General features: G+C 39.9%; 1 protein-coding gene across 7 annotated transcripts in view; it reads right to left on the bottom strand.

Annotated features, from left to right (window-relative positions):
* The window catches only part of LOC117337038 (TOX high mobility group box family member 4-like), a 117,715-nt gene that overhangs the window by 8,077 nt on the left and 95,575 nt on the right, over positions 1-14,063 (bottom strand). For all 7 annotated transcript variants that reach the window (XM_033897792.1, XM_033897793.1, XM_033897794.1 and 4 more), the window contains one exon: positions 7,507-7,587. In XM_033897792.1, the coding sequence (XP_033753683.1) occupies positions 7,507-7,587 (81 nt within the window). The remainder of the gene's footprint in view (positions 1-7,506; positions 7,588-14,063) is intronic.

Here is a 14,063-nt window from a genome sequence, read left to right as displayed (position 1 = left end):
GTATACATTGTACATAGTATATTGTAATTACATGCTCCTATACAGTGATGTATACATTGTACACAGTATATTGTAATTACACCCTCCTACACAGTGATGTATACAGTATATTGTAATTAGACCCTCCTATACAGTGATGTATACATTGTACATACTATATTGTAATTACACCCTCCTACACAGTGATGTATACAGTATATTGTAATTACACCCTCCTACACAGTGATGTATACATTGTACACAGTATATTGTAATTACACCCTCCTACACAGTGGTGTATACAGAATATTGTAATTACACCCTCCTATACAGTGATGTATACATTGTACATAGTATATTGTAATTACATGCTCCTATACAGTGATGTATACATTGTACACAGTATATTGTAATTACACCCTCCTATACAGTGATGTATACAGTATATTGTAATTACACCCTCCTATACAGTGATGTATACATTGTACACAGTCTATTGTAATTACACCCTCCTACACAGTGATGTATACAGAATATTGTAATTACACCCTCCTATACAGTGATGTATACATTGTACATAGTATATTGTAATTCTAAACAAGGTACAGTTACCAATGGTTTCGAAAAACCACAGTATGAATGTTGTGGAGTGTGAATATTGCTTGTGAGTATGAATGTTGCTTGTGAGTATGAATGTTGTGGAGTATGAATGTTGTGGAGTGTGAATGTTGTGGAGCATGAATGTTGTGGAGTATGAATGTTGTGGAGTGTGAATGTTATGGAGTATGAATGTTGTGGAGTGTGAATGTTGTGGAGTGTGAATGTTGTGGAGCATGAATGTTGTGGAGTGTGAATGTTGTGGAGTATGAATGTTATGGAGTATGAATGTTGTGGAGCATGAATGTTGTGGAGCGTGAATGTTGTGGAGTGTGAATGTTGTGGAGTATGAATGTTGTGGAGTATGAATGTTGTGGAGTGTGAATGTTGTGGAGTGTGAATGTTGTGGAGTATGAATGTTGTGGAGTGTGAATGTTGTGGAGTGTGAATGTTGTGGAGCATGAATGTTGTGGAGGATGAATGTTGTGGAGTGTGAATGTTGTGGAGTGTGAATGTTGTGGAGTGTGAATGTTGTGGAGTGTGAATGTTGTGGAGTGTGAATGTTGTGGAATATGAATGTTGTGGAGCATGAATGTTGTGGAGTGTGAATGTTGTGGAGAATGAATGTTGTGGAGTATGAATGTTGTGGAGCATGAATGTTGTGGAGCATGAATGTTGTGGAGTGTGAATGTTGTGGAGCATGAATGTTGTGGAGTGTGAATGTTGTGGAGTGTGAATGTTGTGGAGTGTGAATATTGTGGAGTGTGAATGTTGTGGAGTATGAATGTTGTGGAGTATGAATGTTGTGGAATATGAATGTTGTGGAGCGTGAATGTTGTGGAGTGTGAATGATGTGGAGTGTGAATGTTGTGGAGTGTGAATGTTGTGGAGCGTGAATGATGTGGAGTGTGAATGTTGTGGAGTGTGAATGATGTGGAGTGTGAATGTTGTGGAGTGTGAATGTTGTGGAGTGTGAATGTTGTGGAGTGTGAATGTTGTGGAGTGTGAATGTTGTGGAGTATGAATGTTGTGGAGTGTGATTGTTGTAGAGTGTGAATGTTGTGGAGCGTGAATGTTGTGGAGTGTGAATGTTGTGGAGTATGAATGTTGTGGAGTATGAATGTTGTGGAGCGTGAATGTTGTGGAGTGTGAATGTTGTGGAGTGTGAATGTTGTGGAGTGTGAATGATGTGGAGTATGAATGTTGTGGAGTATGAATGTTGTGGAGTGTGAATGTTGTGGAGTATGAATGTTGTGGAGTGTGAATGTTGTGGAGTGTGAATGTTGTGGAGTGTGAATGTTGTGGAGCATGAATGTTGTGGAGTGTGAATGTTGTGGAGTATGAATGTTGTGGAGTATGAATGTTGTGGAGCATGAATGTTGTGGAGTATGAATGTTGTGGAGTGTGAATGTTGTGGAGTATGAATGTTGTGGAGTGTGAATGTTGTGGGGTATGAATGTTGTGGAGTGAATGTTGTGGAGTATGAATGTTGTGGAGTATGAATATTGTGGAGTATGAATGTTGTGGAGTATGAATGTTGTGGAGTATGAATGTTATCGATATAATGAGAGCGCTGATCTGAACAGTCCAGGATTTAGTGCTGGTCGTAAATCAGCCATGTAACCACCTGGTAATATGAGCCTACATATTCCCTTTCATAACATGCCCATCATAAACTCAATGCTGCACCTGCCCAGGAGCTACACAATATGGTATGCAGATGCCAATTTATAACCCACATAAATATTCAATTTCAACAGTTATCAAATACCAAGCAAAAATAGATTTTATTTTAGAATACGGAACAATACTAGAAAATCCGGGGATACAAACAAGAAAGGCAAACCGGAGCTATAACAGGATATGTTTTTATTGACCAATAGGAAGGCCTAGGTATCGTTAGTAACACTCTGTAATTACCTGGAATTCCTGATTCTATAGATAATCTTATCACCTTTATAAAGAATAACAAAACAATTTTTTTTATGTTTTTTAACAAGAACAAAAAAATAAAAAAGAGTAACCTTTTATTTGCAAAGTGCTGAGCTTTTTCAATATTGGGTAGATTATTAAACTGATCAATTTACTTGCTATATGTCCTACAAATAAAATGTTCCACAAGTCTGTTCCACAGATATCACTCCCTACAAACTACAGGGGAGTCTGTTACAGGGATATCACTCCCTACAAACTACAGGGGAGTCTGTTACAGGGACATCACTCCCTACAGACTACAGGGGAGTCTGTTACAGGGATATCACTCCCTACAGACTACAGGGGAGTCTGTTACAGGGATATCACTCCCTACAAACTACAGGGGAGTCTGTTACAGGGACATCACTCCCTACAAACTACAGGGGAGTCTGTTACAGGGATATCACTCCCTACAAACTACAGGGGAGTCTGTTACAGGGACATCACTCCCTACAGACTACAGGGGAGTCTGTTACAGGGATATCACTACCTACAAACTACAGGGAAGTCTGTTACAGGGACATCACTCCCTACAAACTACAGGGGAGTCTGTTACAGGGATATCACTCCCTACAGACTACAGGGGAGTCTGTTACAGGGATATCACTCCCTACAGACTACAGGGGAGTCTGTTACAGGGACATCACTCCCTACAAACTACAGGGGAGTCTGTTACAGGGATATCACTCCCTACAAACTACAGGGGAGTCTGTTACAGGGATATCACTTCCTACAAACTACAGGGGAGTCTGTTACAGGGATATCACTCCCTACAAACTACAGGGGAGTCTCTTACAGGGATATCACTCCCTACAAACTACAGGGGAGACTGTTACAGGGATATCACTCCCCACAAACTACAGGGGAGTCTGTTACAGGGATATCACTCCCTACAAACTACAGGGAAGTCTGTTACAGGGATATCACTCCCTACAAACTACAGGGGAGTCTGTTACAGGGATATCACTACCTACAGACTACAGGGAAGTCTGTTACAGGGATATCACTCTCTACAAACTACAGGGGAGTCTGTTACAGGGATATCACTCTCTACAAACTACAGGGGAGTCTGTTACAGGGATATCACTCCCTACAAACTACAGGGGAGTCTGTCACAGGGATATCACTCCCTACAAACTACAGGGGAGTCTGTTACAGGGATATCACTCTCTACAGACTACAGGGGAGTCTGTTACAGGGATATCACTCCCTACAAACTACAGGGGAGTCTGTTACAGGGATATCACTCCCTACAAACTACAGGCTACATGGGAGTCTGTTACAGGGATATCACTCCCTACAAACTACAGGGGAGTCTGTTACAGGGATATCACTCCCTACAAACTACAGGGGAGTCTGTTACAGGGACATCACTCCCTACAAACTACGGGGGAGTCTGTTACAGGGACATCACTCTCTACAAACTACAGGGGAGTCTGTTACAGGGATATCACTCCCTACAAACTACAGGGGAGTCTGTTACAGGGATACCACTCCCTACAAACTACAGGGGAGTCTGTTACAGGGATATCACTACCTACAGACTACAGGGGAGTCTGTTACAGGGATATCACTCTCTACAAACTACAGGGAAGTCTGTTACAGGGATATCACTCCCTACAAACTACAGGGAAGTCTGTTCTAGGGATATCACTCCCTACAAACTACTGGGGAGTCTGTTACAGGGATATCACTCCCTACAGACTACAGGGGAGTCTGTTACAGGGACATCACTCCCAACAGACTACAGGGGAGTCTGTTACAGGGATATCACTCTCTACAAACTACAGGGGAGTCTGTTACAGGGATATCACTCCCTACAGACTACAGGGGAGTCTGTTACAGGGATATCACTCCCTACAAACTACAGGGGAGTCTGTTACAGGGATATCACTCCCTACAGACTACAGGGGAGTCTGTTATAGGGACATCACTCCCTACAAACTACAGGGGAGACTGTTACAGGGATATCACTCCCTACAAACTACAGGGGAGTCTGTTACAGGGATACCACTCCCTACAAACTACAGGGGAGTCTGTTACAGGGATATCACTACCTACAGACTACAGGGGAGTCTGTTACAGGGATATCACTTCCTACAAACTACAGGGGAGTCTGTTACAGGGATATCACTCCCTACAAACTACAGGGAAGTCTGTTACAGGGATATCACTACCTACAGACTACAGGGGAGTCTGTTACAGGGATATCACTCTCTACAAACTACAGGGGAGTCTGTTACAGGGATACCACTCCCTACAAACTACAGGGGAGTCTGTTACAGGGATATCACTACCTACAGACTACAGGGGAGTCTGTTACAGGGATATCACTCTCTACAAACTACAGGGGAGTCTGTTACAGGGATACCACTCCCTACAAACTACAGGGGAGTCTGTTACAGGGATATCACTCCCTACAGACTACAGGGGAGTCTGTTACAGGGATATCACTCCCTACAGACTACAGGGGAGTCTGTTACAGGGACATCACTCCCTACAAACTACAGGGGAGTCTGTTACAGGGATATCACTCCCTACAAACTACAGGGGAGTCTGTTACAGGGATATCACTCCCTACAGACTACAGGGGAGTCTTTTACAGGGATATCACTCCCTACAGACTACAGGGGAGTCTGTTACAGGGATATCACTCCCTACAAACTACAGGGGAGTCTGTTACAGGGATATCACTCCCTACAAACTACAGGAGAGTCTGTTACAGGGACATCACTCCCTACAGACTACAGGGGAGTCTGTTACGGGGATATCACTCCCTACAAACTACAGGGGAGTCTGTTACAGGGATATCACTCCCTACAAACTACAGGGGAGTCTGTTACAGGGATATCACTCCCTACAAACTACAGGGGAGTCTGTTCCAGGGATATCACTCCTGTCAAGCTGCAGACTGCTGTTGGGATAAGAATTAGTAACCACCAATGCCTTGTTAAGTATAGGGTTTGTCTACCTAACCTGTAATTAGAAAGTTAGCACTAAACACAAGACAAAGGATGAGTGTGACCCGATGTGGCAGCACCTGTCCCCCCTATCACACAGTACAAACCTTTATGGCCCATCATCTCCCTAACAAAGAACCCATCGGACAACCTGATACCTTGTAGCACTAATAAATGCTCTTCTTGGCAAGGTCTTGGTACATTAATACATCATTATCCTAACTGGGTAAAGAGAATTTAATTGACATTCAAGGTGTACAGACTTTTGTGTTTGGCTAAATATGCAGGACAGTTAGAAATTGATCTAATCTAAAACAAAATCGTAATGTACAAAATGTGAAACAGCACATTTAGAAAAATACTCTGACATTTCCGTTTATGATTTTAATAAAGTTATTAGAAAAAATAAATCCATATCCAAAAAATTACAGTGTCTTCAAATGTAAACAAACCCAAATCTTGTGACAAACACATCCCCATGATGATCCCAGCGATGATCCCAACGATGATCCCAACAATGACCCCAACGTACACAAGATCAAAATGGAGACTTAACTTGAAGGTTCCACTGTACTCACAAATCAAAGGTGTCTGGACAAAACAAGGTTCCACTGTACTCACAAATCAAGGGTGTCTAGACAAAACAAGATTCCACTGTACACACAAACCAAAAGTGTCTGGACAAAACAAGATTCCACTGTACTCACAAATCAAAGGTGTCTAGACAAAACAAGATTCCACTGTACACACAAACCAAAAGTGTCTAGACAAAACAAGATTCCATTGTACTCACAAACCAAAGGTATCTGTACCAAACAAGATTCCACTGTACTCACAAATCAAAGGTGTCTAGACAAAACAAGATTCCACTGTACACACAAACCAAAAGTGTCTAGACAAAACAAGATTCCATTGTACTCACAAACCAAAGGTATCTGTACCAAACAAGATTCCACTGTACTCACAAACCAAAAGTGTCTAGACAAAACAAGATTCCACTGTACTCACAAACCAAAAGTGTCTGGACAAAACAAGATTCCACTGTACTCACAAACTAAAGAGTCCACACAAACATTATGTTCAAGTTATGAACAAATAGATCCAATGAAGAAGCCTGAATATGCAGACGAATGTATGTCCAGACTAATGTATGTCCAGACGAATGTATGTCCAGACGAATGCATGTCCAGACTAATGCATGTCCAGACGAATGTATGTCCAGACTAATGTATGTCCAGAGAGGGCGTCAGGCCGTCCTTACAGCAGTGATCAGTGGGTAATTAGGGGAGAGGGAGTCGGGCCGTCCTTACAGCAGTGATCAGTGGGTAATTAGGGGAGAGGGAGTCGGGCCGTCCTTACAGCAGTGATCAGTGGGTAATTAAGGGAGAGGGAGTCGGGCCGTCCTTACAGCAGTGATCAGTGGGTAATTAGGGGAGAGGGAGTCGGGCCGTCCTTACAGCAGTGATCAGTGGGTAATTAGGGGAGAGGGAGTCGGGCCGTCCTTACAGCAGTGATCAGTGGGTAATTAGGGGAGAGGGAGTCGGGCCGTCCTTACAGCAGTGATCAGTGGGTAATTAAGGGAGAGAGAGTCGGGCCGTCCTTACAGCAGTGATCAGTGTGTAATTAGGGGAGAGGGAGTCGGGCCGTCCTTACAGCAGTGATCAGTGGGTAATTAGGGGAGAGGGAGTCGGGCTGTCCTTACAGCAGTGATCAGTGGGTAATTAGGGGAGAGGGAGTCGGGCCGTCCTTACAGCAGTGATCAGTGGGTAATTAGGGGAGAGGGAGTCGGGCCGTCCTTACAGCAGTGATCAGTGGGTAATTAGGGGAGAGGGAGTCGGGCCGTCCTTACAGCAGTGATCAGTGGGTAATTAGGGGAGAGGGAGTCGGGCCGTCCTTACAGCAGTGATCAGTGGGTAATTAGGGGAGAGGGAGTCGGGCCGTCCTTACAGCAGTGATCAGTGGGTAATTAGGGGAGAGGGAGTCAAGCTTTCCTTACCTGACAAACAAGACTTGCTCTGTATGCTGCAAGTTGCTTCAGATATTCTTTCTTCGCATTCTCAGTTTTCTTCTTGTAGTTCTAAAACACATTATAAATAAGTTCTAAATAAAACCCCACGAAATCAACGAAAATTATACCTCCTTGAAAAGTAATTATTTTACAGTAATTTGAAAATATAAATTATTTCTGGATGCTTAGACAGAGATAATTACAGCTATTACTATTGAAAGAGTATCGACAATAGTAGACTTAAGAATAGTTCACAATTTAATGTACAGAATTAGGTCTATTTTACACAATAATATATTGATTTATAGAAAGCATGAGGATGTCAAATTATGGTTATGAAGAATAGAGTTATTAATTTTATCAAATGAACACAGCCTAGACTTATTTGATATTGGAAAATGTATCGACAAAAACAAAAATATTACTGTATTGTGAAAATCATTTAATCACACTATGTTACATTATAACCTTTAATATAGCAGCATTATGGCAGTGGAAATGAAAAATCTAAAATATTTTTAATATGATCATGTATTTCCCACATGATTTTTCAATCACCATTTCAAAGACAACCAAAATTTTAGACCATTATCTATAAACAGAATTTAATGAAAATGCCAAGATTGTGACACGTGATTTGAAGCAGTATGATGTTGATGGTGGACCTTCTAATGCTGCCCTATCAATCAGCCTGATGGATGATGGGAAGTCCACTGACAGTTTAAATTCAATTCTCACAGCTACTTCTATTTCCATGAGGCAAAATAAAAGACACTTAAGCATTTTCATGGGAGTTTTTCATTATTTTAAAAGCACATTACCATTGCCTATGTAAATCCTGAAACAATTGATCATTTTAGTAATCTGTCAAATGCTGGGATCATCCCACAAATTCTCGTACAAATATATACAAGGGTTAAAACTCTATAGGGTGACAAAGTAATACACAAACCACATCAACATGGATTTCTCTTCAAATGGCACTGCACTTCAATTAATGTCAATAAACAGCATTTAAACTGAATGGAAGGAATGTCATTGCTATGGTAACTGCTCATAACATCTAAGATCTTAATTTGAAATCTAGGACCAATATTTCTAGTACACAATGACTCAGAGAGACTGCATATGATTGAGTAGATTTTCTCTAGACCAAGCCACCTGCTGCAGCTAGGGATAAAAGACAAGTGATTTCATTGTCTGTGTTGTGTACCCTATAGTTCCATCCCATTGTCTGTGTTGTGTACCTTATAGTTCTATATCATTGTCTGTGCTGTGTTCCCTATAGTTCCATCCCATTGTCTGTGTTGTGTACCCTATAGTTCTATGTCATTGTCTGTGTTGTGTACCCTATAGTTCTATCCCATTGTCTGTGTTGTGTACCCTATAGTTCTATGTCATTGTCTGTGTTGTGTACCCTATAGTTCCATCCCATTGTCTGTGTTGTGTACCCTATAGTTCCATCCCATTGTCTGTGTTGTGTACCCTATAGTTCTATGTCATTGTCTGTGTTGTGTACCCTATAGTTCCATCCCATTGTCTGTGTTGTGTACCCTATAGTTCTATGTCATTGTCTGTGTTGTGTACCCTATAGTTCTATACCATTGTCTGTGTTGTGTACCCTATAGTTCTATGTCATTGTCTGTGTTGTGTACCCTATAGTTCTATGTCATTGTCTGTGTTGTGTACCCTATAGTTCTATGTCACTGTCTGTGATGTGTACCCTATAGTTCTATGTCATTGTCTGTGTTGTGTACCCTATAGTTCCATCCCATTGTCTGTGTTGTGTACCCTATAGTTCTATGTCATTGTCTGTGTTGTGTACCCTATAGTTCCATCCCATTGTCTGTGTTGTGGGTACCCTATAGTTCCATCCCATTGTCTGTGTTGTGTACCCTATAGTTCTATGTCACTGTCTGTGTTGTGTGTACCCTATAGTTCTATGTCACTGTCTGTGTTGTGTACCCTATAGTTATATGTCATTGTCTGTGTGGTGTACCCTATAGTTCCATCCCATTGTCTGTGTTGTGTACCCTATAGTTATATGTCATTGTCTGTGTTGTGTACCCTATAGTTCTATGTCACTGTCTGTGATGTGTGTACCCTATAGTTCTATACCATTGTCTGTGTTGTGTACCCTATAGTTCTATACCATTGTCTGTGTTGTATATCCTATAGTTCTATACCATTGTCTGTGTTGTGTACCCTATAGTTCTATATCATTGTCTGTGTTGTGTACCCTATAGTTCTATACCATTGTCTGTGTTGTGTACCCTATAGTTCTATGTCACTGTCTGTGTTGTATATCCTATAGTTCTATGCCATTGTCTGTGTTGTGTACCCTATAGTTCTATGTCATTGTCTGTGTTGTGTACACTATAGTTCTATGTCATTGTCTGTGTTGTGTACCCTATAGTTCCATCCCATTGTCTGTGTTGTGTACCCTATAGTTCCATCCCATTGTCTGTGTTGTGTACCCTATAGTTCTATGTCATTGTCTGTGATGTGTACCCTATAGTTCTATGTCATTGTCTGTGTTGTGTACCCTATAGTTCTATGTCATTGTCTGTGTTGTGTACCCTATAGTTCTATACCATTGTCTGTGATGTGTGCACCCTATAGTTCTATGTCACTGTCTGTGATGTGTACCCTATAGTTCTATGTCACTGTCTGTGTTGTGTACACTATAGTTCTATGTCATTGTCTGTGTTGTGTACCCTATAGTTCTATGTCACTGTCTGTGATGTGTACCCTATAGTTCTATGTCATTCTCTGTGTTGTGTACCCTATAGTTCTATACCATTGTCTGTGTTGTGTACCCTATAGTTCTATACCATTGTCTGTGTTGTGTACCCTATAGTTCTATGTCATTGTCTGTGTTGTGTACCCTATAGTTCTATGTCATGTACCCTATAGTTCTATACCATTGTCTGTGTTGTGTACCCTATAGTTCTATGTCATTGTCTGTGTTGTATACCCTATAGTTCTATACCATTGTCTGTGTTGTGTACCCTATAGTTCTATGTCATTGTCTGTGTTGTGTACCCTATAGTTCTATATCACTGTCTGTGTTGTGTACCCTATAGTTCTATGTCATTGTCTGTGTTGTGTACACTATAGTTCTATATCACTGTCTGTGTTGTATATCCTATAGTTCTATGCCATTGTCTGTGATGTGTACCCTATAGTTCTATGTCACTGTCTGTGTTGTGTACCCTATAGTTCTATGTCATTGTCTGTGTTGTGTACCCTATAGTTCTATGTCACTGTCTGTGTTGTGTACCCTATAGTTCTATGCCATTGTCTGTGTTGTGTACCCTATAGTTCTATGTCATTGTCTGTGTTGTGTACCCTATAGTTCTATGTCATTCTCTGTGTTGTGTACCCTATAGTTCTATCCCATTGTCTGTGTTATGTACCCTATAGTTCCATCCCATTGTCTGTGTTGTGTACCCTATAGTTCTATACCATTGTCTGTGTTGTGTACCCTATAGTTCTATGTCACTGTCTGTGTTGTGTACCCTATAGTTCTATGTCATTGTCTGTGATGTGTACACTATAGTTCCATCCCATTGTCTGTGTTGTGTACCCTATAGTTCTATGCCATTGTCTGTGTTGTGTACCCTATAGTTCTATGTCATGTACCCTATAGTTCTATATCATTGTCTGTGTTGTGTACCCTATAGTTCTATATCATTGTCTGTGTTGTGTACCCTATAGTTCTATGTCATTGTCTGTGTTGTGTACCCTATAGTTCTATGTCACTGTCTGTGATGTGTACACTATAGTTCTATGTCACTGTCTGTGTTGTGTACCCTATAGTTCTATATCATTGTCTGTGTTGTGTACCCTATAGTTCTATGTCATTGTCTGTGTTGTGTACCCTATAGTTCTATATCATTGTCTGTGTTGTGTACCCTATAGTTCTATATCATTGTCTGTGTTGTGTACCCTATAGTTCTATGTCATTGTCTGTGTTGTGTACCCTATAGTTCTATATCATTGTCTGTGTTGTGTACACTATAGTTCTATGTCATTGTCTGTGTTGTGTACCCTATAGTTCTATGCCATTGTCTGTGTTGTGTACACTATAGTTCTATGTCATTGTCTGTGTTGTGTACCCTATAGTTCTATGTCATTGTCTGTGTTGTGTACCCTATAGTTCTATGTCATTGTCTGTGTTGTGTACCCTATAGTTCTATGTCACTGTCTGTGATGTGTACACTATAGTTCTATGTCATTGTCTGTGTTGTGTGTACCCTATAGTTCTATCCCATTGTCTGTGTTGTGTACCCTATAGTTCTATGTCATTGTCTGTGTTGTGTACCCTATAGTTCTATCCCATTGTCTGTGTTGTGTACCCTATAGTTCTATGTCATTGTCTGTGTTGTGTACCCTATAGTTCTATGTCATTGTCTGTGTTGTGTACCCTATAGTTCCATCCCATTGTCTGTGTTGTGTACCCTATAGTTCTATGTCATTGTCTGTGTTGTGTACCCTATAGTTCTATGTCACTGTCTGTGTTGTGTACCCTATAGTTCCATCCCATTGTCTGTGTTGTGTACCCTATAGTTCTATGTCATTGTCTGTGTTGTGTACCCTATAGTTCTATGTCATTGTCTGTGTTGTGTACACTATAGTTCTATGTCATTGTCTGTGTGGTGTACCCTATAGTTCTATGTCACTGTCTGTGATGTGTACCCTATAGTTCTATCCCATTGTCTGTGTTGTGTACCCTATAGTTCTATCCCATTGTCTGTGTTGTGTACCCTATAGTTCTATGTCACTGTCTGTGATGTGTACCCTATAGTTCTATACCATTGTTTGTTGGTGTACTGATTTGTCATTGTGCTGATCCTTGAACATTCAGTTGTGTTCTGACATTTGAGTAAAAATAATTTTGTTCAACGAGAGCAACTACCAGATTTTGAGCTTTTGCTGTACATCAATTCTACAAAATGACTTGTGGAGGTTTTATGTACTTATACAATGAATACATGTTTATTGTACAATGAAATTTTAGTCCTGATCTTCTAGTCATTTCACAGCAGGTGAGTTCACCTATACTACAGATCACATTGGAGATATATAACAACTAGAAATGATGTTAGAATTATAAATGTCCCTTGGTCCATTATAATGTCCAGTGGTGATGACTGACCAGTCTACACTAGAGAACAGATCATGTGACCAGATCTTCCATTATCATAGAACCATAAATACTGACTGACAATAATGACGGCCTGTCAATGTGCCCTGATAAATACAGACCAAATTGATGGTGAACCGCCAAAATACCCTACATTAATACTTTATGTAGCATATGGGGATTGATTGTGGTAAACATGGTGGACACTGTCCTAACAAGGCCAGCCTGATTAACTCTGGATTAAACTATCATTAGTCCAGTACAGTAGAACCGTGCTAGTAATTATAGGCAGTACTCATCCAATTATTCCTAGGACACTGGGCGTATCCACAGGATTAATTATATTTCTGATTAATATTACATTTTACTTGAGTAAGGTAGGCTAATTCTACCCATGTCCAGAGTGATCAGTCATTGCTCTGTTCATAATGGGGGTAATGGACTAATCCCATATACACAACACAACCCATTTAGAGCATAAAATTGGTATTTATCATCCATAGATAGACTAATGGTAATAAACTGTTCCTACTTCCATTCAAACATTTACGTAACATTAGATTTCAAAGTGGTTATGTACTTTTTCAACAATCAAATATAATTAACTTGATGAAATCTCAAATATCATGACCTATACCCTGATTCTAACAGGCACACTGCATTATGTGCAGCTGTAGTAGTTTATTGTGGGTGTAGATTTAAATTTGCTACATTCAGCTACTTGTTTTATGATATGTTTGTTGAAGCTAGTTGTATATGTATGTGTAGTATATCTCGTTGTATATATGTGTGTAGTTGTGTGTAGTTGTATATATATGTGTAGTACATCTCGTTGTATATATGTGTGTATAGTTGTGTCTAGTTGTATATATATGTGTAGTTGTGTCTAGTTGTATATATATGTGTGTAGCTGTATATGTGTGTAGTATATCTAGTTGTATATATGTGTGTGTAGTTGTATCTAGTTGTATATATGTGTGTAGTTGTATCTAGTTGTATATATGTGTGTAGTATATCTAGTTGTATATATATGTGTAGTTGTGTCTAGTTGTATATATATGTGTGTAGTTGTATCTAGTTGTATATATATGTGTGTAGTATATCTAGTTGTATATATATGTGTAGTTGTGTCTAGTTGTATATATATGTGTGTAGTTGTATCTAGTTGTATATATGTGTGTAGTATATCTAGTTGTATATATATGTGTAGTTGTGTCTAGTTGTATATATATGTGTGTATAGTTGTATCTAGTTGTATATATGTGTGTAGTATATCTAGTTGTATATATGTGTGTATTTGTATCTAGTTGTATATATATGTGTAGTTGTGTCTAGTTGTATATATATGTGTGTATTTGTATCTAGTTGTATATATGTGTGTATAGTTGTGTCTAGT

This window comes from Pecten maximus, chromosome 11 (assembly GCF_902652985.1).
Source record: "Pecten maximus chromosome 11, xPecMax1.1, whole genome shotgun sequence".
NCBI lineage: Eukaryota > Metazoa > Mollusca > Bivalvia > Pectinida > Pectinidae > Pecten > Pecten maximus.
The sequence above is the reverse complement of the archived record's forward strand: the minus strand, read 5'-3'. Positions and strand labels throughout refer to the sequence as shown.